Source organism: Chelon labrosus (assembly GCF_963514085.1).
Source record: "Chelon labrosus genome assembly, chromosome: 10".
In the NCBI taxonomy this organism is placed as follows: Eukaryota; Metazoa; Chordata; class Actinopteri; order Mugiliformes; family Mugilidae; genus Chelon; species Chelon labrosus.
Window position 1 is genome coordinate 7,924,890 of NC_140360.1, and position 21,263 is coordinate 7,946,152.

At 40.7% G+C, this 21,263-nt stretch overlaps 2 protein-coding genes across 2 annotated transcripts; one reads left to right on the forward strand and one right to left on the reverse strand.

Annotated features, from left to right (window-relative positions):
- Positions 1 to 1,751: 1,751 nt before the first annotated feature.
- On the forward strand, positions 1,752 to 7,090 carry ndufa4l2a (NDUFA4 mitochondrial complex associated like 2a; the record flags this gene model as incomplete). The annotated part of the gene is made up of 4 exons (XM_084553238.1): positions 1,752 to 1,796; positions 5,834 to 5,919; positions 6,885 to 6,945; positions 7,034 to 7,090. The coding sequence occupies 4 exons, from the start codon at positions 1,752 to 1,754 to the stop codon at positions 7,088 to 7,090; spliced, it is 249 nt and encodes an 82-aa protein (XP_084409364.1).
- A 5,809-nt stretch (positions 7,091 to 12,899) lies between these two features.
- LOC311493768 (serine hydroxymethyltransferase, mitochondrial-like) lies at positions 12,900 to 21,239 on the reverse strand (the record flags this gene model as incomplete). The annotated part of the gene is given in 14 exon segments (XM_084552548.1): positions 12,900 to 13,058; positions 13,207 to 13,314; positions 13,465 to 13,620; positions 14,030 to 14,129; positions 14,323 to 14,485; positions 14,804 to 14,943; positions 15,067 to 15,189; positions 15,295 to 15,376; positions 16,281 to 16,481; positions 17,743 to 17,822; positions 19,435 to 19,629; positions 20,593 to 20,649; positions 20,651 to 20,748; positions 21,197 to 21,239. Coding segments are annotated over 14 exon segments (1,674 nt in total). The 3' UTR covers positions 12,900 to 12,930.
- Positions 21,240 to 21,263: the final 24 nt, after the last annotated feature.

Below are 21,263 nucleotides of genomic sequence, written 5' to 3' on the forward strand. Positions count from 1 at the left end.
CATGTATGTGAGTCTCGGTCAGACGTGATGTAGATTTTTACTTTTAAGACACTCCCAGGAGCTCATTTGCCAAAGATCTGACTAATATTACCACACACACACATACACACACATACACACACTGCGCTGACAGGAGGAACTGTCTTCCTCTGGGATTTATTACCATTTGCAGACACCTTGTCTGAGGCTGATGAAGTCATTATAATGAATCTCTGCTGTTATGAAAAACCCGGTGGGTCTAGCTTCGCAAATGATCGTTGTTTTTTCACCTAAACTGGCCGTGTATGGTTATCTATCTTATTTTATGCAATAAAAATGAATAGATGTCACATACAGGAATAAAAATAAACCCCTTTCCCAGAATAAGCATCATGTGCCATTAGCGGTGCTGCTGCATTAACCAGAACAGACGTCTGCGTTGGCTGCTACGTGATGGACAGCAGTGAAGTTGAAAGGGTACCAAACTGGACTGTAATTGTTTTCGCTCTCAATTAAAGTGGCGTGCAGTGAATCAGCGACACTGGGTCTGTTAAACAGACGGGGAGGTTTTCTTTGATAAGCGAAAGTACAGCTACGCGAACATCCGTGTCCCTGCTGCTGTCGCTATCAATCACTGTCGTAAGAACTACAAAACACTACAGGAAGCCTTGTAGCAGAGAAAGAGTGGCTGCACTGAACGCCGTCGGTTGAAAAGGTCATCCTTGTCTCATCTCTTGAGAGATCGTGCAGCGGTAGTTGTAATGCGAAGCTGATCTCTTAGTTCTGCTCTGCAGGCTTCTCTGTGTTATGTTTTCATTTTATTTATTTATTTAGTTTACAGATTAAGAGGTCAAGAAGTACTCAGGTTATGGGATGATAATCGTCCTGAGCCAGTCTTTTACAATTTAAACCACATTAGACGCAGTTTCTGGGTCTAGTTTCTAAAAGTTTAACCTGCATTTTGCATGTGTGCTGCAAGAATCTGAAATTCTCTTTTGCAATTAATGATTGCTAAGCTTTTTAACATTGCCTGGTTCAGTGTGGTGCTGCATGGTCTTATGAAGAGCCTTTGAAGATTACAAACATCACGACTGAGTGTCCCTCATTTTCGTTGCCAAGACAATCAAGCCTGGAGAATCATCATGAATTAAATAAGTGGTTCTGAAGAGGATGCAACATGAATGCATCAGGTAACGACACGTCCGTCGGCTCTTAAATCTTTTTGCGTGATTTAATTTTAGCAGCAGTTCAGTGACCATTTGGTTGTGTTCATTAATCATGCTCATGTTGTTCTAGTGTGCGTCGTCGCCCTACACATTGTCCCCTGTGGCCACAGTGTTTATATGCTTTTCCATTTCCTCTTGTCCACTCCCAGACAGCCAAAACGTCTTCAAACTGGGGGAAAACTCAGGAAAGGGTGGAAAAAAACATCAATATCAGGATGTGAGCGTCTGATGTTTCTCTTTCGGATAGCAAATTTACAAGAATGAGTCACTGTCACGTGATTTTATAAGCTTTGCACAGTATCAAACATAGTGTAATCACCTCACTAGGGAAAAGCGCCAGCTGTAATCAGATGTAAATGACCTCTTTCTCTTTCTCCTCCCCCCCACCCCCCTCCTCTCCTCTCCTCCCTCCACATTCAGAGAGCAACAGGTCTAAATCCTGTCTGGTGCAGGGGCTGTGCAAAGCCTGTGGTTGCTGACACGAAGGGCCAGAAACACAGACTTTGATTTTATTTCATGCACTGTGTGTAAATTTCTGCTTCAACAATGATGTTTAGGACGGCAGTGGAGCATTGCAAGAAGCATCCTGGCGTAAGTAAGCTTTCTGTTCTTTTTAGTGGTTCATTATTGTCACAAGCCAGTTTTAAGTTTTGTAGAAAAACAGCAATCCCTATGCACGTTGCAATTGAGAATATTTATTTAAAATGAACCAGTGAAGCACATCTGAAATATTTTGATGTTAAAAAGTTTCTCCTAAGTAGAACCAATGCGCTGCTACCTGCTACTTAGGCTTTTAAAATCAGATTAAATTTTGATTTTTATCTCAGGCCACTAACCCATAGCAATTTATTTTTGCTCTCTGTCTGTGATGTTACTCAAATATGAATAGCGTCACAAAAATAAATCACAGATTATGGTTTTAATAACTGACTCTAGAAATCTCATCTCGGAAAATATTGCACAAAGAATTCTCCTGAATATATAGTCTAATAACTCTTTACTGGTAATTTAATGGCTCCCTGCAGTGCTAAAAAAATGCAGGGCATCATCAGAAATGTTATTTTGTCTCCTCTAATTTCATTTTAACAAAAACTCCGTAGGTTAAACTGTTCCCGTGGCTCGTTTAGGACTCAAGTAATTCTAAGAAAGGCTTAAGACTTCAAAACCGCATCACATCAAACCCTCTAAATCTAAACTGACAAAATCTAAGAAGTTAGGAAATGAGCAGCTGGAATAAAATAACTTTAAAAATATGAGTTGTCCCTACAGGGGAGGGGATTATTTCTGCATTTTTTAACCAGCTCTGCTGTCAGAGAGAGGAGTGACAGAGTTTTAACTTCTTGTCATTTGGCCTCCCAGGAGAGAGAGAGAGAAGTTGCAGGGAGGAAATCCCAATGAGACTCTACCAGAGCTCCTTGATATGGTCTATCATCCTGACAGACAGACGGGCTAAGAGACAGACAGTAAGAGAGAGAGAGAGAGAGAGAGAGAGAGAGAGAGAGAGAGGGGGAAGCTGCAGGGAACAAATCCCTGTGAGGTTTTATGAACCGCCTTGATCAACTTACCACAGCCAGACAGATAGAGAGGCAGAGACAGGCTGTTAGAAAGAGTCCGAAAGTTTGAGACCCAGAGATGGACGGAAAAACCAGCCTGACGACTGGATAGCTGGTGAGACAGACAGATAGAAAGTCAGAGATAGATAGATAGAGGGAGATGGAAAGAGTCATTAAAGCCACATATTCGGCGACAGACGGTGCAGCACTGACACTCAGAGACAGACTCACATAGACCGAGGATGTCCAAAATCCCTCACTACTCCAAAACTAGTCCCACAGTTGTCTGAAATTCAGAGGCAAATTATGCCCTATAGAAATGACTCACGTGTATATGCAGTAGGAAAAGTAGGTTACAATCAGTGAGCGCCAGCCGAGTGCTAATGACCATCATTAATCTGTGACTTCACAAAGATGGGAGAGAAGCATCAGCAGAAAAAGCCTGCACAGCTTCGTTGGATCAAACACCGATTGATGGGAGCATGAAATGTTTCCCATCTGGACATTAAATTAATATAAGGAGGAAGTATTGCTATATTATAAAATGTTATACAGAAAGGAGTATCACTTATTTTTGTTATGCACAAGGATTATTTCAAGAAGTCCTTGCTGACGAAACAAAAACAATGTAAAGAAACCCGATCAGTATTGGCAGCACAAGTACGTTCGATTGGATCAGATGAGGTTCAAGACGCCGGCTGTGGACGACTCGGTGCCAGCCCTGAAACATGGTGGCGGGATTGTGCTGATATGGGACTGCATTAGCTCAGGAAGTTGCAGGAGAGGTGACATTTATAGTTGAATGCAAGTTTATATACCAGAACACAAAATGACATGATGATTCCCAGTGTCAAAAAGCTTGGCAGGAGAGGAATATTCCAGACTGACAATGAATCCACAATAACACTGCAGCAATCAGACAAGAGTGAAAGTAAAAACTTATTTGCCCAAGTATGCCCCCTGACTTGAACCTAATCTAATAACCTAATATGCAAAGAGCAGGATTCAGTGTGTTATCAGAATTATATCTGGCTGAAAACAAAACAAATGTTGCATTAAGTGGACAGGATAGATTATAAATATGCTCTTATGTTCATTTCACTCCTTTTCATTCAATAACTTTACATATTCAAGCCAGTAATAGTTGTTTAAATGAGAACAAATGAGAAGTTTCAAAGAGAAAAATCTGAAATCCATTTTTAGAAACGTCTTTCACATGCACACACACAAACACACACCACACTGTGCCACCAAGCTCACTGAGAAAACGGAGGGTGAAACAGGCCACTAGTTAATACTCAGATTCGTTGTTGGTCAGCTGTTAAGGAAGTGTCAAATGAGGTATGCATTTTCTAATAAACTTGGGCTGACAGTCGCCTGTAAGCATCAGCTACCTCAACAAAGACAGGAAATTTTTTCCCCCTGATGACACAGTTGAATCATTTGCTTCACTTCCCTCCTCTCCTCAGTTAAAAAATAAGAAAAAAGAGAAACGCTGCATCTGCTTTTAAATTCAAGAATGTGTCTTCTCCCATTTACTTAACCATCCAGCTAGTCAGGAGTCATGAGTCTGAAGCTGACTGAAGCTGACGCAACGCGGCGAAGGACTGCAGTTGTTTTCCATCATGATGATAGCTGTGCAGTCTCCATTACTTTGGTTTTAATGAGCAGTAAATTAGGATGTTTTTCAAATGGGTAGACGGTGGACCATACCTTTGCAATGAGTATAGCACACTTCTACAAAAGGCTGAAGACGGGACTTTTAATATCTTCTGAAGCAGTTGTTAAAACAATATTGGAGGAGAAGTTCTGTGATAGTGATTACCAATCAGGAAATTCAGTCCAATTCAGTTTTATTTATAAAGACGTTTTAAAACATCTAGTCAGAAACCTGGCCTGAAACTCCCAGAGCAAGTCTGAAGGTGACGGTGACAAGGAAAAACTCCCTTTTTAACAAGGAGAAACCTTGAGCAGAACCCAGCTCATATGGAGGGACCCATCTGCCTAAGGCCAGCTGGGTAAAGACAGAGAAGAGAGAGAAGAGAGAGGATAGGAGGAACGAGATAAACGTAGATCTGTCATAGATACATACACTATATTGCCAAAAGTATTCACTCAACCATCCAAATAATTGAATCCAGGTGTTCCAATCACTCTCATGGCCACAGGTGTAGAAAATGAATCACCTAGGCATGCAGACTGCTGCTACAAACATTTGTGAAAGAATGTGTCACTCTCAGGAGCTCAGTGAATTCCAGCATGGTACTGTGATAGGATGCCACCTGTGCAACAAGTCCAGTTGTGAAATTTCCTCGCTACTAATTATTAAAGTGGCAGGCCACGTAAAATGACAGAGCGGGATCAGCAGATGCGGAGGCGTATAGTGCGAGGTCGCCAACTTTCTGTCAATCACTACAGACCTCCAAACTTCATGTGGCCTTCAGATTAGCTCAAGAACAGTGCGTAGAGAGCTTCATGGAATGGGTTTCCATGGCCGAGCAGCTGCATCCAAGCCATACATCACCAAGTGCAATGCAAAACATCGGATGCAGTGGTGTAAAGCACGCCGCCACTGGACTCTAGAGCATTGGAGACGCGTTCTCTGGAGTGATGAATCATGCTTCGCCATCTGGCAATCTGATGGACCAATCTGGGTTTGGTGGTTGCCATGAGAACGGTACTTGTCTGACTGCATTGTGCCAAGTGTGAAAATTGGTGGAGGAGGGATTATGGTGTGGGGTTGTTTTTCAGGAGCTGGGCTTGAGCCCCTTAGTTCCAGTGAAAGGAACTCCAAAAGATTTTGGACAATGGATGATGCACAGAGTTAGATTTACTTTAAAACAGAGTCACATTGAACTTCATGCAAGGGATCAACAAAGCACTGATATATTAGCTCTACATCCACATAGCAGGTAAAATTTAATTCCCACTGGTCTTAAGAGTAAAGTAAGATACATGTCAAATTCTCCCAGTAATTCAGTTACAACAGCTATTCCTGTTGTTTTGCATCTGTCAGTGTCTGTGTTGAATACATAACATAACATTTAAGGTTCAATCTTTTTTGTCTCTCTTCAGCTCATCCCTCAGTTCTTCTTCATTTGTCTGGGGATGGGTGGAGCGTCTTTATATCTGATGCGGCTGGCCAGAGGACCTCATGTCACGTAAGGACCTTAACATTTCACTGGGACCTTTGAAAATGAAAATGAAAAGTGATGTGCGAAGGATTTCTGGTGAAAGAGCAGAACTCACAGTCCAACCGCCGTTTTAAGCTGTTTACTGACAAAACAATCGTGCATAAAGGATCAGCTTTTTAATTAAATGTGTTAAGTGAGGCCGTCCTGGTGATGGCACACCAGGCTAACACGTTTACTCTACGCTCAGTTTCTCACCTTGCAGACAGAAACTGCTGATTATCGTCGTGATTACTGGATGTGTTTTTCTAAGTTTAGTTTTCACTTTTTATGTTTGCAGCTTCCAAAGCGTGATCAATGCCTCCCTACAGGAGGATTATAGGATGGACTACAAACAAGGACGTTTTCCTTTTAGACTAATTAAACTTAGGCTTTCCATCCTCTGTTTGCATTAATTTCATCCTGTAAATGTAGACTTTTTTTGTATATTCAAAAAAGCCCCGCGGAGAGGATATGAACACTTTGTCAATTAAACTAAACAGAAGGATTTGCTTCATAATATTTTTCTGACAACAGGGATCCCTGCTTGCTTTTATCTCCCCTTTAAACTGCCTCTTTCTTGGGCTTCTCCTGCTGCTATCCAGACTGTTCATTAATGAAATTTCGGTAGCAGCAGGAGCGGCTAAGTGCTTTTTACAAGTGCTCACAGGATGGTGCAACTTTTTGAGCGTTTACTTGCAGGTCTTTCGTCATTTCTACGCAGCAGTGATTGTTTACAAGCTCAATGTGATTCTTTAGAGAGGCTGTCCTGGTGATGGCACAACAGACTGAAACCACTGTGCTCAGTTTGAATCTGACCGTAAACTTTTTACTTATTTCTTTACTTTATTTTGCACAGGGGATGAAGTACAGAGGGAAATTATTGAGGAATTCACTTGGGATGCACAATGAACCCAACATTTACCGATTCTGTGTGTCTCTGTTTGTACGTTTAGATGGAACAAGACCGAAAACCCCGAACCATGGAATAAACTTGACCCTACTTACCAGTACAAGGTAACACAACACACACATATGCGGCTTGTTTGGCTGACTGCAGCATTGAGCTACTATTGATTTGGATTTTCTTCTACTTCCTCCCCAGTTTGTGGCCATCACCACGGACTACAAAAACCTGAAGAAAGAGGGACCAGAGTTCTGAATCTCACAAACAAGCGTGTAAAATAAAAAGGAGATCCTGACCTGTGATCAGATTCACTCAACCTGCTGACTGCTCTGGAGGCAGAGGGTGAAATGGATCACAGATCAGGATCTGACAAAAAAAAAACCTTTAGTGTCTCTGCACACCTGCTGGTTGCCTGCTTAATGTGACCAGGAATCAATCCTGGGGACGCATACGCAAACTGAAAATTGTAGCATTTCTACATATTGCAGAGATACAGCACACACCTGCACCATGCTTTATCTGGCAACAGTTAAATCTGTTAATGCACCAGTGGTTTCACATATTTAATCTCTTCATAACCATTTAAATATTTTTTTTTGAATAACTTCCATTTCTGGGACTAACAAAAACCAATTCAGGAGCTGTTTGCAACACTCAGACATGCTTCTTTTCAGTTTGTGCGGCTTAAACAGAACCAAAAGTCTTCTGCTGTCGAAACATTGTATTGTTTTCTGCAAGTAGGAAGCTCTAACTTTACCAGCTTTTCATAACACGACACTGAACTGTAGTGCATCACATTGAAGTTCAAATCAGTGTGACCAGACTGTATTTCTGTATTTCTTCGTAATTGTCACATGATTGTACGTCTTGCAGCCACTAAATTTACCAATTACCGTGTAAGTTATAAAACAAAAATACAGATGCATTAAATTAGTTGGATTCTTTCAATAAATAAACTGTCTGTTTGGAGTTTTTTTTTTTATATATATTGTGTCATTCTGCACTGTCACACACACAAACTGAGACAGGTAATTTTCCTCAAACAGTCAGATACAGATCTTTTTCCGCACCCTAAAATAAACCCACTCAATCAGTAACTCTGATGGAACAGATCCATCTGGTGGCAGTGCAGCTGTCACTCTGCAACCTGATCGCTGCCTCTGCAGCCACATTAAATGTGTATGTGTGTGCGTGTGTGTGTGTGTGTGTGTGTGTGTGTGGCAGCAGCCCAGTGTCTTTGATCAGAGACAGCAGTGGCAGGGAGCTGAACAGTCACCCTCTATATTGGCGTTGATGTATGACAGCAGGATAGAGTGTGTGCAGCCTGCACCGCGCACACAGTCATGTTTCCATCTATTCACAGGACACTGACTTATTCATATTCATTTATTACCTGGAGACTTATCTTAACTCCAAAACTAATCATCACATCAAAGTTAGATGATGTTAACTGGATTAGTTATTTTGTGTCCCCACAATGTGACAGTGTAAATTATATTTCCACACAACCAGTGGCGATCCTACGTTCGTGGGGACCATAGGGAAAGTGTGTCAAGTCCAAGCCCAAGTCCAAGCTAGCAAAATCTGTCAAAGGGTAGATAGAAGGGGAGCCCTAGGGGGTTGTGGATTGTTGATACACTTAATAGATTTGGGTAGGTGTATGGTTGTCATTGCAAAATATCCCATAAGGTTGCCATCTGGGACCCCCCCTTTCTAATTTTTTTCACAGGGCTCCAACCTATTGTTTGGTTTGCCTGTCCTGCACAAAACATGAGTAATACTCACTCCTTTCACAAACAAACATGTACATTTAGTTCATGTTTACTGTAAGGGAAGATGAGATAAGATGAACTTAGTTTTCCAGTAGGGGAACTTTTCTTGTGTTTGAGTGTCGCTGCATCACAGTCCTACAATAAGTGAATACTTTTCAATCAAACCCAGTAATCATATGTCTAATAATAAAAACCAAAAAACAACTAGAACACCATGATCCATGAAGCTTACAGCATCAAGCTACTAAATCCAAATCTATCTCCATAAAAGGTAGTGATTAAAGAAGAAATGACACTTTATTTTGTCATTTGAGTGTTTTCTGGTTTTCCGTGTGTTTCTTGTTTTTATTTTGTAAAGTTCTTTGATGGAAAAAGAACTTTGAGAGACTCAGATCGAAAGTCAGAATTAAATGTTCTCCCTGGAGAGAAGCTCCTCTGGCTGCCTCCCCTACAGTCTTTACATAGATAATCTTAGCGTGTGGTTTCCATGGTGATGTGAGTACTATCAGTCCCTTATCACTTGTTGCTCGCAACATCCTCAGTGCAATTACCTTGTGAAGGCAGAAGAACAGATGAGAAAGCCAACCATAGAGATGTTGTGTCATTGTTATACAAACCTATCTATGTGTAACTATAGTCTAAAGTTGAAGGTAAGGTGAGCATAGAACACAATCAATGATACTATCAGTAGTATTTTTCTTCCTTGCTGCTTCTTGTCTTGTTTTACTTCCTGTGTTGTCCCCTCTTTTGATTGTTGGATTGGTTTCTCCTTGTGTTCTCCGTCCTCATCAGTTTCACCTGTGTCCCGTTAGCCCCGTTGCCCACATGCGTATATATAGTCCTGCCTTTCCCTTTGTTCTCTGTCAAGTTGTCTGTGATGTTACCCTGTTTGTCTCAGTCCCTCGTGTTTCTGTGTTCTCGTCTGGGTTTTTGGTCTTCACCAGTTTCTTTTAAATATGTCTGTTTGGATTACCCTTCCAATCCCTGCAGCGCTTTAAGTTCTAGTTTTTGAGTTTTTATTAAAATCTTTTTGTTGCCTGCTCCGGCCTACCCTTAGTGTCTTGCATTTGGGTCCTCCCTCCCTCCCTTGCTATTAAACGCGACAGTTTCACATTTTACGCTTGTAGACTGGTATGAGAAGAATAACTTTGCTTCCTCCGTTCTGTCTCTATATCTTTACGGATTACAATCAGCCGAGAGCAAAGTGCAAAAACAAAATTACCCTGTAAGTGGAATGATGTAAAATTGAAATAAATATGTGCAGGCACAGGATTTGTGCCTGCACTGGCATCCTGTTCTTCTTTTGTTTTTGGTAACTTCAGGAACTCAATTGCTACTTCAGGAAGAAAATGTGAATTCCTTACAGGATCAGCTTTGTTGAGTGAAGTTGAGACTTTTCAAAAAACCTCAAACCTCTCCATCAGCTTTCTGCTCTTTGGGCTCGTTCAGGTCAGTGTTCAGGCCGTGTGTTCCTCCCCGTTCTGCGACTAAAAGCCACCACAAGGAAGATGATGGAACGATGGAACACGAGGGGTCAAACGATTTCCCCGAAGGAGTTTTAAAAGCCTTAAAAATCACACACTCGCAGGAGTTGTCAGGTCATGAGAAAGAGGCCCAGAGATAAAGGGGATGAGTTTTGTGAGAGTTTGTGTTGTGATGCTACGTGTGTGTGTGTGAGTGAGTGTGTCCGTGGGTTTGTTTGTGTGTGCTTTCTGACGACGGAGCTGAGAACGTCCCCGACCTCTGACCTTGTGATTCAGCTGGCCCAAAAATTGGAAGACAGATTGGAAAAGCTGAGCGGGACACAAAGAAGTCTGACCCTAAACAAAAGTTCATTCAGCTCTTCAGAGGGATAAATATTCAACGCTCTAATAGGCAGCAGCGGCGCTCCGTGTTTATTGTGCTGCTCTATAAAGCCTATTGTGTTTCAGAGGAATCTCTTCTCAGAATAATAAACAAGTACATGAAAATATAATTTCCTCTCAGAGAGACAGACGAGGCCATCTCTTTTTATAAGTGTGTGAGTCTGAAGGTTTGACTGCAGCAATTTGAGGAACAGTGGGAGTTTAAACAAGCAGAAATGCATAAAGGTTTAGTGAGGACAGTGAAGGATTCTGGTGTTACATAATGCTTTCATCTTCTCATGAATATATGCAACTGTTTACTGCCATTTTGTAATGTGGGGTAACAACATGGCATGAAGAAACAGGTTTAATAAAATAAAACCTGTATTGTTTTACATCTTGTTTCTGTTTGTCAATAACAGGGTCTGTCTGGTTATTAGTCTACTTCGAAAGTCATGAAACGTCTTATTCAAAAGGAAATCTACTGTCCAGAGGAGACAGGATTTCAGACTGGACTAATCAGACTTCTGAAGAGAGAGAGCAAACGTTTACGTCTATGAGTTTTTCCGAGCCTTGGCTCCAACTGTCTTCCTGTCAGATATCTGTCACACTGACTGGGAATCAGCTTTTATTTTCTTTTTTCTAGATTGTTTCCTGTAGTTGACGGTGAGAGGAAATGACCAGAGGAAATTCCAGCAGCTTAACGAGGATCACTGTTTATAAAATCTGAAGAGGCTCCTCCCATCTGCGACTGTCAACACAAATCATCCTCCTTTCCGTGGAATAGTACACGGCAGCGGGTGTTTATAGCACAATACGAGTGATGGCAAAGAGTGTCTAAAATGTTAGAAAACTCATCAAATGTGTCAGCATTTACATTATAAATTGCTCACAAATAAAAGTAAGAGGGACCAGAGCTGGAGTTATTATTATTATATTACTCAAAATATCCTAAAAATGCCTTTTTGTGATTTTTCTTGGTGCAAACCGATCCTGCGTATGTTCGGCACCCTAAGCAGCTGCTGCAAGTTTCCCAGGCTGAGGGGCAAAGCCTGTTTGCAGTGAGAGCTCTAGAACAGGCTTAGTGGGGGAATAAAAAAGACAAAATACCTAAGAACACTTAAGGTCCCTCTTGGCTTTAGGGAACAGTATCCAGTCTTAGCTAAGCAATGGAAAGCACTGATGAATAGGCAGACAATGTATGTATTTGTGTTTTAAAAAAAGAATCTGTTTAATTCAATCATTATTGTCATGAAAATGAGTTTTGAGCATTTTCTGTTCCTCGTGGGAGCAGTTTTTGACTTTCTCTGTTTGGTTTTTATTGTTTCCTGTTTTATATTGTGATGACAGTTAGTCGTACTTCATGTCTAAATCCTTTTCTCTCCTTGTGTCTGTTTCACCTGTCCCTTGTTACCCTTTAAGCCTCTGTCTGTATTTATCCTGTATAGAGTCCTTTTACTTTGTGTAATGTTTTATTCTAGATATACCCGTGTTTCCCCTGGACATATTACCCTTTTGCTGAACTTATGTTTTTGGACTTTAACCTACTTTACAATTGCTTCGCTTTTTTGTTTGAGTAGTTTTTTTTTTTTTTCCATCATTAAATTGAATTTATTTTTTCCCCCTGCCTCATTCCCAAGCGTGTTTCTTGCTTTTGGGTCCTAACTCCTTTCTGTGAAGCCTTAATTGTGACTGGAAATTATCACTCCCATTTTCGCTTGCCTGTGCAAAACATTTTTTTTTCCGTCTTTCTCATCTTGTAGGTTTTACCACCAGTGTATTAAATTGCAAAATGGATTGCTCATACAATGAAACCTTAACATCATCTGTAAAACATTGAACGTTGTAAGTCTTGCGTTTATGAGAAGTATGCGAACGTGTCATGAATTAGTTCTTAAACACATTATTGGGCAGCTTTATTCAACCATAAGTTTAATTATTGAATGAACGCACAGTATTTGTGAACCCTACAAATAAATGAAATAGTTTCACAACTGTACATTATGACTCATTTTGTGTTCCTACTGTATACCAGCACACACGCCCCGAGGCACCTAAGAGGAGGAGTTGTAGTTCTTTATTGGTACAGTTATATTTTGTAATAAATGTATATATACTGCTTATTAATACTGAATTTAATACCTTAAGTAAACCGTTATCACAATAAAAAAAAACAAAAAAAAACAGGTTGATAATAACGGTGTAATACAAAGCTCTTACATTTGCCATTACTGTTAATGTTGCAGCCATCATAAAGTGTTTAATGTGTGATGGCGCAATTATTTTACTGTTTTATCATTTCAGTAATGATTTGACTTGTTTTCAAGTGTGTAGAAATGACCCATGATGCTGCACAGTAACCTAACTGTAACTGAAAGTGTAATGAAATAATGCTTATTACCATGGCAACATTAAAATATATGACTATTACAGTTCATGAAATGATATACGTGAGCAGCCTTTCCTGGCCGTGTTGGTTTTAGTGGTCAGTGAATCCTGGCATGGGGAAGGGCCTGGCGAATAGCTCCACTCGCTGGCGGAGCTCTGCGATTCGCGACATTGTGTCTGGATCTTGCAGCAGGAAGGACTTGAAGCTAGCCAGGTTTCCTGTCGGCAAACAAATCAAGCAAAGACGTATGACCATAGCTCTTTTTGTGTAACCAGCTTATGTATTTTGAATTGTCCCTCGCCACAACCAAACTCTACTTCTCTCAGAAGATAAATCACAAGTTTGTCAAAAGAGAGACCCCCTTACCGGTCTTCTTCTTCACATCCAGTGCTATCTGAATCCCTTCATCGATAAAATCCACAACCTTTTCAAAGTCTGCTTCATTAAGCTGTCGAGAAGTCAGAGCTGGAGTTCCTATAAGAAACAGATATGAGAATTTATTTGATCACTTTTGATAAAACTGATAAAGAAGTCAAGGCCATGGGACACACAGAAGTTTCTGGGAAGTTTCTGTCCAAACTATCTCCCGCCCTACACAAGCTTCACATTTATCAGCAAGAGTACCGAGCCTGAGTCCTCCCGGAGAGAGGGCGCTTTTGTCTCCGGGACAGGTGTTCTTGTTGGCAGTGATGGACACCAGCTCCAGGACCCTCTCAGCTCGAGCGCCGTCCATGCCGCGAGGTCGAAGGTCAACCAAGACCAGGTGATTGTCTGTTCCACCTGAGAGGAGAAGGAAGAGGAGGAGGAGGAGAGTGGTTTACAGGATTAGTTTGATTTGTGCTCAAAGATGTCTCCATTTCCCTTCACTCTCCACTCAGTCCGTCGACGAGGAAAGGCATCATTGCTTCTCTGATATTCCTCGCATTATTGTCTTTTTGTTTGCGTTCAGCTCTCAAGCAAAGGTTTAGGGAACTTTTTCAAAGTAATAAAAACACAATGCAAATTAGGCTGTAGTGAATGTAAAGCAATTGCATCAAAAACTCGAGAGCTGGAAAGAATGTATTAGCATAAATTTCTATTTTATAGTGAAATAAAACTGTAATAACTTAGTATTTCTATTTTTATTTGTGGGGAATCATATGTGTTTAAATATACAAATTAAAGAAGAGTTTATCATAATCAAGAGTACCTGATACCAGAGTGTAGCCTTTCTTTAGCAGAGCGTTAGCCATGGCTTTGGCATTTAACATCACTTGGGCGATGTACTGTTTGAACATGGGACTGGAAGCCTGCAGAAACAGAAATAACACTGGGTGAAAGAGAAAGGCCATATCAGGATTCTCCAGAAGACAACTGCATGTTTTATACATGAGCCAGCTGAAGTTAAGCTGGTGCTTGAGAGTATTTTCCTGGATGATTTTCTATTTTATTTGACTTTGCAAGCTTCTGTCGACTATAGATGCATAAAATTAGTATCTGGACCTGTTTGAGGGCAACAGCCACCCCGGCGATGGCGTGGTTGTGAGGTCCTCCTTGGAGTGATGGGAACACAGCGAAGTTCACCTTGTCCTGGAGGTCATAGAGAACCTCCCGGCCTTTCTTATCCACAGACCGAACACCTTTCCGGTAGAAGATCAGTCCAGCCCTGCAGAGTTGAGAAAGGAGGTCTCATATGTTCACATCATCAATTTTCACTTGACAATAAACTGCAAAACACCTTCAGAGTAAATTTGCCATTGTGCAGCCCACTGACAGAAAAAAAGTAATTTTGTAGGTATTCTTGAAGTTATTTTGGAGTAAACATCCATCTTCAGCTCTCAGCTCAAACCAATGGCCTTTGGAAGTTTTTACAGTAAACAAACAACAGTCCGTATGCTTGTGTGTTTAATAACTTAGGCTGACTGTTATCAACCTTTTTGTGTGACAAGCAAATATTAATTTATCTCGAAATCCAGGGCCTCACCTTGCTCCACGAAGGGACTTGTGGGTTGTAGTGGTCACCAGGTCAGCGTGCTGGAAAGGAGAGGGAACAGCTCCTGCTGCCACCAGGCCGCTGATATGAGCCATGTCTGCCAGCAAGTAGGCGTTCAGCTCCACACACAGCTAAAACACATGAAGTCAGACTCATTACCTGTTTAATTTTATTCCTTTTGCCAGGACTTGGATGGATTAACAACTTTTCCTTCAGTGGTAACAGTGGCAGAGTTCTTGTTTGAAACTAGGCACCTTCTTCATGCGAGAGTAGTCGATGATGCGAGCGTAGGCGCTGGTCCCTGCTATGATGAGTCTGGGTCTGTAAAGGCGAGAAGTCTTCTCCAGCTCATCATAATCAATCAGACCTGTTTGAGGCTGAGATAATACACAAGGTCAGAGATAAAAACAAGCTTTTACAGTCTTAAAATCTTTGTGGAGAGCATTTACAGATTAACTTAAACAACTTGACTTTCTACTCACGTTCAGTTTGTAAGGCATCGATTCAAAGTAAATGGAGGTGGCTGAGATTCTCTTGGTGTCAGTCATGTAGCCATGGGTAAGGCTGGTAGAATGGGAACAGAAGATAATAATAATGTTAATGTTTGACCCATTAATTTGTTCACACAGTGGTGTGGACAGGTGCAGCCTCTAAAGAGCAATTTGGGAGTTCGGTGCTTGCTCAGGGCACCACAGCTATGGACAAGGGGGAAGGGAAGGCAAACATGAGACCCTTCGGTCACAAGCTGCTCCTCTAACCACTACAGCTCCCCAAGAATGTGAAAACGCTGAATCCTAACCATTAGACCACCACGGGAAAAAAATTAAGCCTCCCCGTCGGGGAATCGAACCCCGGTCTTCCGCGTGACAGGCGGAGATACTGTCCACTATACTAACGAGGACTGCAAAAAGCCAAAAGGCAGAAACGGAAGTGACCGATTGAAGCATTCATTACTTATATGAACAATAATGAATTATGATAACTTATATAACAGCAGTTTGTATATCTCTGAAGTTCAGCATGTGCAGGGATATATAAGTTCTTCTTTAACTTACTCTGACTTCCCTGACCATATACATGACCAGCATATTTATGCAAACAAATATATTATAGAAAATTTTACATGAAGCTGACTTCAGTAGTCTTCATCCTGCCTCCTCTGTTTCTTCTACAGCTTCTACAACTCTACCAACGTCCACCCAGAAATTGTTTGCATGTTTGTTTGAACATGCAAGACAAACGAATCTGCAGCTATTAATATTGCAATGACTTTCAAATGATTTGAAGACATGTCTAATGTCTAAGACAATGTAAAACTGAACACACTGAATAAATGAATTTAATTTTTGACAACAAATCTTAGCAGTTATCATTTATAGTTCTATATACACAAACAGGAAAACAGCGAACCCAAAAGTCCTGTCTTTGGGCGTTTCTAGCTTGAAGAGGTTGTGAAATTTTCACTTACTGTCCCCCATCAGGCAGGTCCAGGCCCATGATGCGGTCATGAGGCTGCAGTACAGACGTGTAGGCTGCAAAGTTAGCGGGGGAGCCAGAGTATGGCTGGACGTTGACACCCCACAGATCTGGGTCTAGACCAAAGGCGGTGAGCGCTCTCTTCTGACACAACAGCTCAATCTGGTCTACAATCTCTGCGCCTCCATAGTACCTGAGAAAGATAGAAATCACCAATTTGGGAGTATCATATCTGAGTATCACATGTTATCATATCATTTTGAACTGTATAGCATTTTGAATTTGTATTTTATCGAATTGCATTTTATGATCTCTTATTAAATTATATTGTGTGTTATTTTGTGTGTGCTTGTAGTTGTATAGTACTTATAGTGTAAGTTTGTATTTTGTATATGACACAATATTGCATTATATTGAATCATGTCAGATTCAATTGTATTTAATCAAAATGTTTGTATTGTATCTTGTGTGTATTTATCATGTTGTATTAGATTGTATCAAACTGTTTCATATTGCTGTTTGTAACATGAGCATTTATTGTATCATGTTGTATTGTACCGTGATGTTTTGAAATGTATCGCTTTTAGGGGTAGTATTTCATAGCGTAGCGTTTGTATAGTATCATTTCATATGTTAGCGTTTGTTGTTGTATCATACTATATCGCATTGTATCGTATTGTATCATATTGTAACGTAACGTAACGTAACGTAACGTAATGTAACGTAACGTAACGTAACGTAACGTCGCCTCGCATATTGTATCTCTACCCGGCCGGCCTTAGGCAAATGGGTCTCTCCATATGAGCTGGGTTCTGCTCAAGGTTTCTTCCTGTTAAAAGGGAGGTTTTCCTTGCCACCGTCGCCTTCAGGCTTGCTCTGGGGGTTTCAGGCCAGGTTTCTGACCGGAGGTTGTAAAGAGTCTTGAGACAACTTGTATTGTTATTGACGCTATATAAATAAAACTGAATTGTATCGTATCATGTCATATCACGTTGTTTCGTGGTATATCGTGTCTTGTTGTATTGTATTCGTATTGTGTCGTGTCCTGTATCGTAACTTATTGTACTGTCATGTCGTGTCGTATTGTATCGTTGTATCGTATCGTTGTATCATATCGTATCGTATCGTATCGTATCGTATCGTACGTATCGTATCATTGTATCATATCGTATCATATCATTGTATCGTATTGTATCGTATCATTGTATCGTATCATTGTATCGTATCATATCGTATCGTATCGTATCGTATCGTATCGTATCGTGTACCATTTTACCATTTTACCATTTTATACTGACATTGTATTAGGTTGAAATGGGAATCGTGCACCTAGTAATTGAAATTCATCATTATACATTCTTGTCAACCCTCTGGTTTCATGCACAAAATTGCCTACCGGGCCACCTGGATATTGTCAGTGATTACTGTATATTTGTGAAAGTGTATGTAGTCACCTTTGTCCTGGATATCCCTCAGAGTATTTGTTGTTCAGACAAGATCCCTGTGCCTCTAGTGCTGCACGGCTGCAGAAGTTCTGACAGAACAAACAAGCGCAGCGTCAAGAGCCACACACTGCACATTGTTTTATCATGCTTATAAATTCAGAACACTGTCCCCATCCAAATATACATTTACCTGGAGAAGGGAAAATGAACACCCCTGCACTTTTTCAGTAATGCTCAGCTAGTGTAACCACAGTTTAAATAAACTTATCGAGTAGGCATTTAAATCAACTATATATATATATTAAAAAACAAATCTCGCAAATGCCAATTAAAACAACAACACAACAAATTTTTGTGCTAAATAATATTATAAATATACTAAAATCTGTTAAATTTGTGTGGTATAAATCTTGCAAAAGGTTTGCCACGTCCTTTTCTCAAAAGCTACAAAGATTTAGTTAAATTAGAGTATCTAAAAATAATATCGTATTAGCAGTACTATAGTCAAATTAACTAGAGCCGAATCCCTGTGGGGTTTCAACACAGTGTCAAATGTCAGTGGAGAGATGTAGTTGCAGAAAAGGAAATTAATGTAAATGAATTTTTCTCCATCTGTCTCTTTTTTTTTCTCCCACTTGCTCTTCAGCTCATCTCCTCTCTCTCGGTTCTCCGCTGCCTCCTCTGCCTTGTTATCATACTAAACCTGTCACTGTTCAGGGATCCCTCAATCATTCCAGTGGGGTTTAAAACCAGTCCCCTGTGTGACATAAATCTCTTTCTATGAGATTTCAAACAACATCCAGATATACACACATGCACAATCGCTCCTCCTCCCCTGTCTCGACTTAAAATGGAGATCACTTGAAGAAATCAGCGAAGGAAGCTAATAGGATAATTTGACTGTGTTTTTGAAGAAACACACTAGGAGCTGGCCTGCAGCAGAAAATGACTGACAGCACATGTGCAAGAAGATGAAAATCTTTCAGATGCCATTGTGACTGATGGTGCTGTGGATTCATAATTGCTGGAGAGTAAAGAATGAAAGCTCTCCTCTATTCCCACAGCTTCCACTTAGATGAAATCAGTGACTTCCAAGGAGGGAAAACACAAAGGAATCTTACAGACTCAGAAGGAAACTGTTATGTTCTGGAAACGACAACACTGGAGACTTGCGGTTTCACTGCTGCAGTTGGACCATGAACGGTTGTTTTTCTAGCCTTCTGTCTCGCATACTGCAGTCTTTAAAACTTCTGAACACAGGCTAGCACAGGGGATAATTAGCATTACATTCATCGTCTGAATGGGGGCTGTTCTGCAGAAGATTCAAAGTAGGACTTAAAACAAAACATCTTTCACACCAAACTCACGCAGTACCATGAGGCTGTGGGGTATGAAGGACTTCGATGAGGATTCTTCATTTCTGTTGACACTTAAGTGAGATCTGAGGGATGTACTGTATATATAATCTGGAACAAGCAAGTAAGAGCAAAATAGGAACTCCACTTCTGATATGGTTTGTACTGCACACCTGTATTTCCAGCACTAATTTCACACACACACAGGCTCTGTGATGCAAGGCACTGAGCAAACATTACAACAGCCTTTCAGCATGCTGGTGGTCACAGGTCACTATAGGTGACAGCTAATAAGTAGTGCAGTAGAAAGTGCAGTGTTTTGATGCTTTGACTATTTGGGCCTTACCTCTGACGCAATGAGCTCCAGCCCTCGACACTGCCTGTCCTTCTCCTGCTGCAGGAGACTCCACATTTCCGGGTCGTCCTGGGCCAGGCTCTCCTGCCCCGTCCACGTGCTCCCGCTGCTGAGGCCTCGTCTGCATGACTCCGCAGCGATTGGGCCCTTTCTGCCCAAACTTCCTGAAACCCTGAGGAAGAGGGGCTGTAGTGTCGGGCAGTGGATGAACACACAAGATTAATTTGAGGCAATAACTAAATGTGCACTGCTGAAATCACAACTGCAGAACTGACACTCAAACATACTGGGCGAGTCCTGTGAAAGGTCTTCTATATTACTTCCTTTTCTTAACAGTTCAGAGTAATTAATATAAACCCTATAAAGGAGACAAATAAGATGCAAATCTCCACTGGGCTTTAAACTGTCTGTTATTCTGAACAGTACAAAGTTTTTGTATTTTTTTGTTGTTGTTGTCCACGAATGCTCCTTTGTTGTCTTTTGAAACTCTCATGCAGAGTGAGCCCCTGCAACACTTTCATCACTCAAAATTATAATACTTTGCACCAGGGGGCTGGAAACAAGGGAGTTAGAATAATGTGTCTTTTGATATTAAAAACAATCCATTAAATGAAAGGCAGTGAAAAACCAAACGTGTTGTTCAGCGAAGCAGTTACAGAAAACCTTGTACATGAAAAGTGTGTTTGGTCTGGTCAGACATGTAATGGCTTAGTTATCTGGGTGCTGTTTGTTGGAGCCAGCTTGTAGCTGCATGATAGTTATGTAACTGCTACTCTGGCCTAATAGACAGATTACGGTTCAAACATAAATGTATGTTGAAGTAAGTCTCCTTTCATCTTTTGTTTTCCTTATGCTTTCTAAGCCTTGAGTATGAAAAGACTTGCATAAAGCGCCGACTGTACAGAAAACTCCAACAACATAATGTATTCTAGGACAAGCAGAAGCACAGTTTTCTCTTTTGGACTGACAAATTGAAAACACACTATACATCTTCAGACCTTTTCTCTCTGACAGGGCTGAGGTTAGCCAGGGTGACCTAGTTTGCAGTAATAAGTGATTTAGTCATTGCTCTTTTGTGCGGAAAAATAAGATCTTCTGATGCAGGTACAAGTGCAAATGTGTGTTATTTGAAGTTATTAATGTTCTTACCTGTAATGTTTGCCTTAATGACAGAGACAGCATGTCTGTGACGGCTGGGAAAACAGTAGAAAACTTGCAAGGTACAAAGGGTGAAGGTAAAATCATGCCGGAGGGGAGGGCGGAGGGCGGAGGGCGGAGGGGCAGGGACATGCGTACTTTGTGTCACTGATAAAAGTCAGAACTACAGTAAATCATTTGTATCTTCTCAGTTCTTTGAGGTGAAATATCTAATCAGTCACAGCTACCATAAAACAAACAAGCAGGAATTTAATTTTAGATTAAAAACACAGTCTGTTTAAAACATTCTGTCACTAAATGTAAACATATATACAGCATTTACTTTTATTCGTGATTTAAGAATTTCCTAACGACTAAACCAATCAATATATATTTAATTATGGATGAAAACTTCTGCGAATGCATGTTCAGAAAACAAATTCGGAAAACACTATGCACAAAGTTGACTGTATGAATTAGGTAACTGGTATTTCTTATGGACAATGTGTCACGTTTGGTGGATGAGACTAATTTCAGGCAACACAAAGCATTTAAAACTCTTTTTTTTAACAAGTTTGACTATTAAAACACAAGTGTTCAAACTGCAGTCACTGACAGGCTGAAAATGTCTTTTTATGTTCCAAGTGTGTAAAAACCATCATGAGTCACACTTGAATCTATTT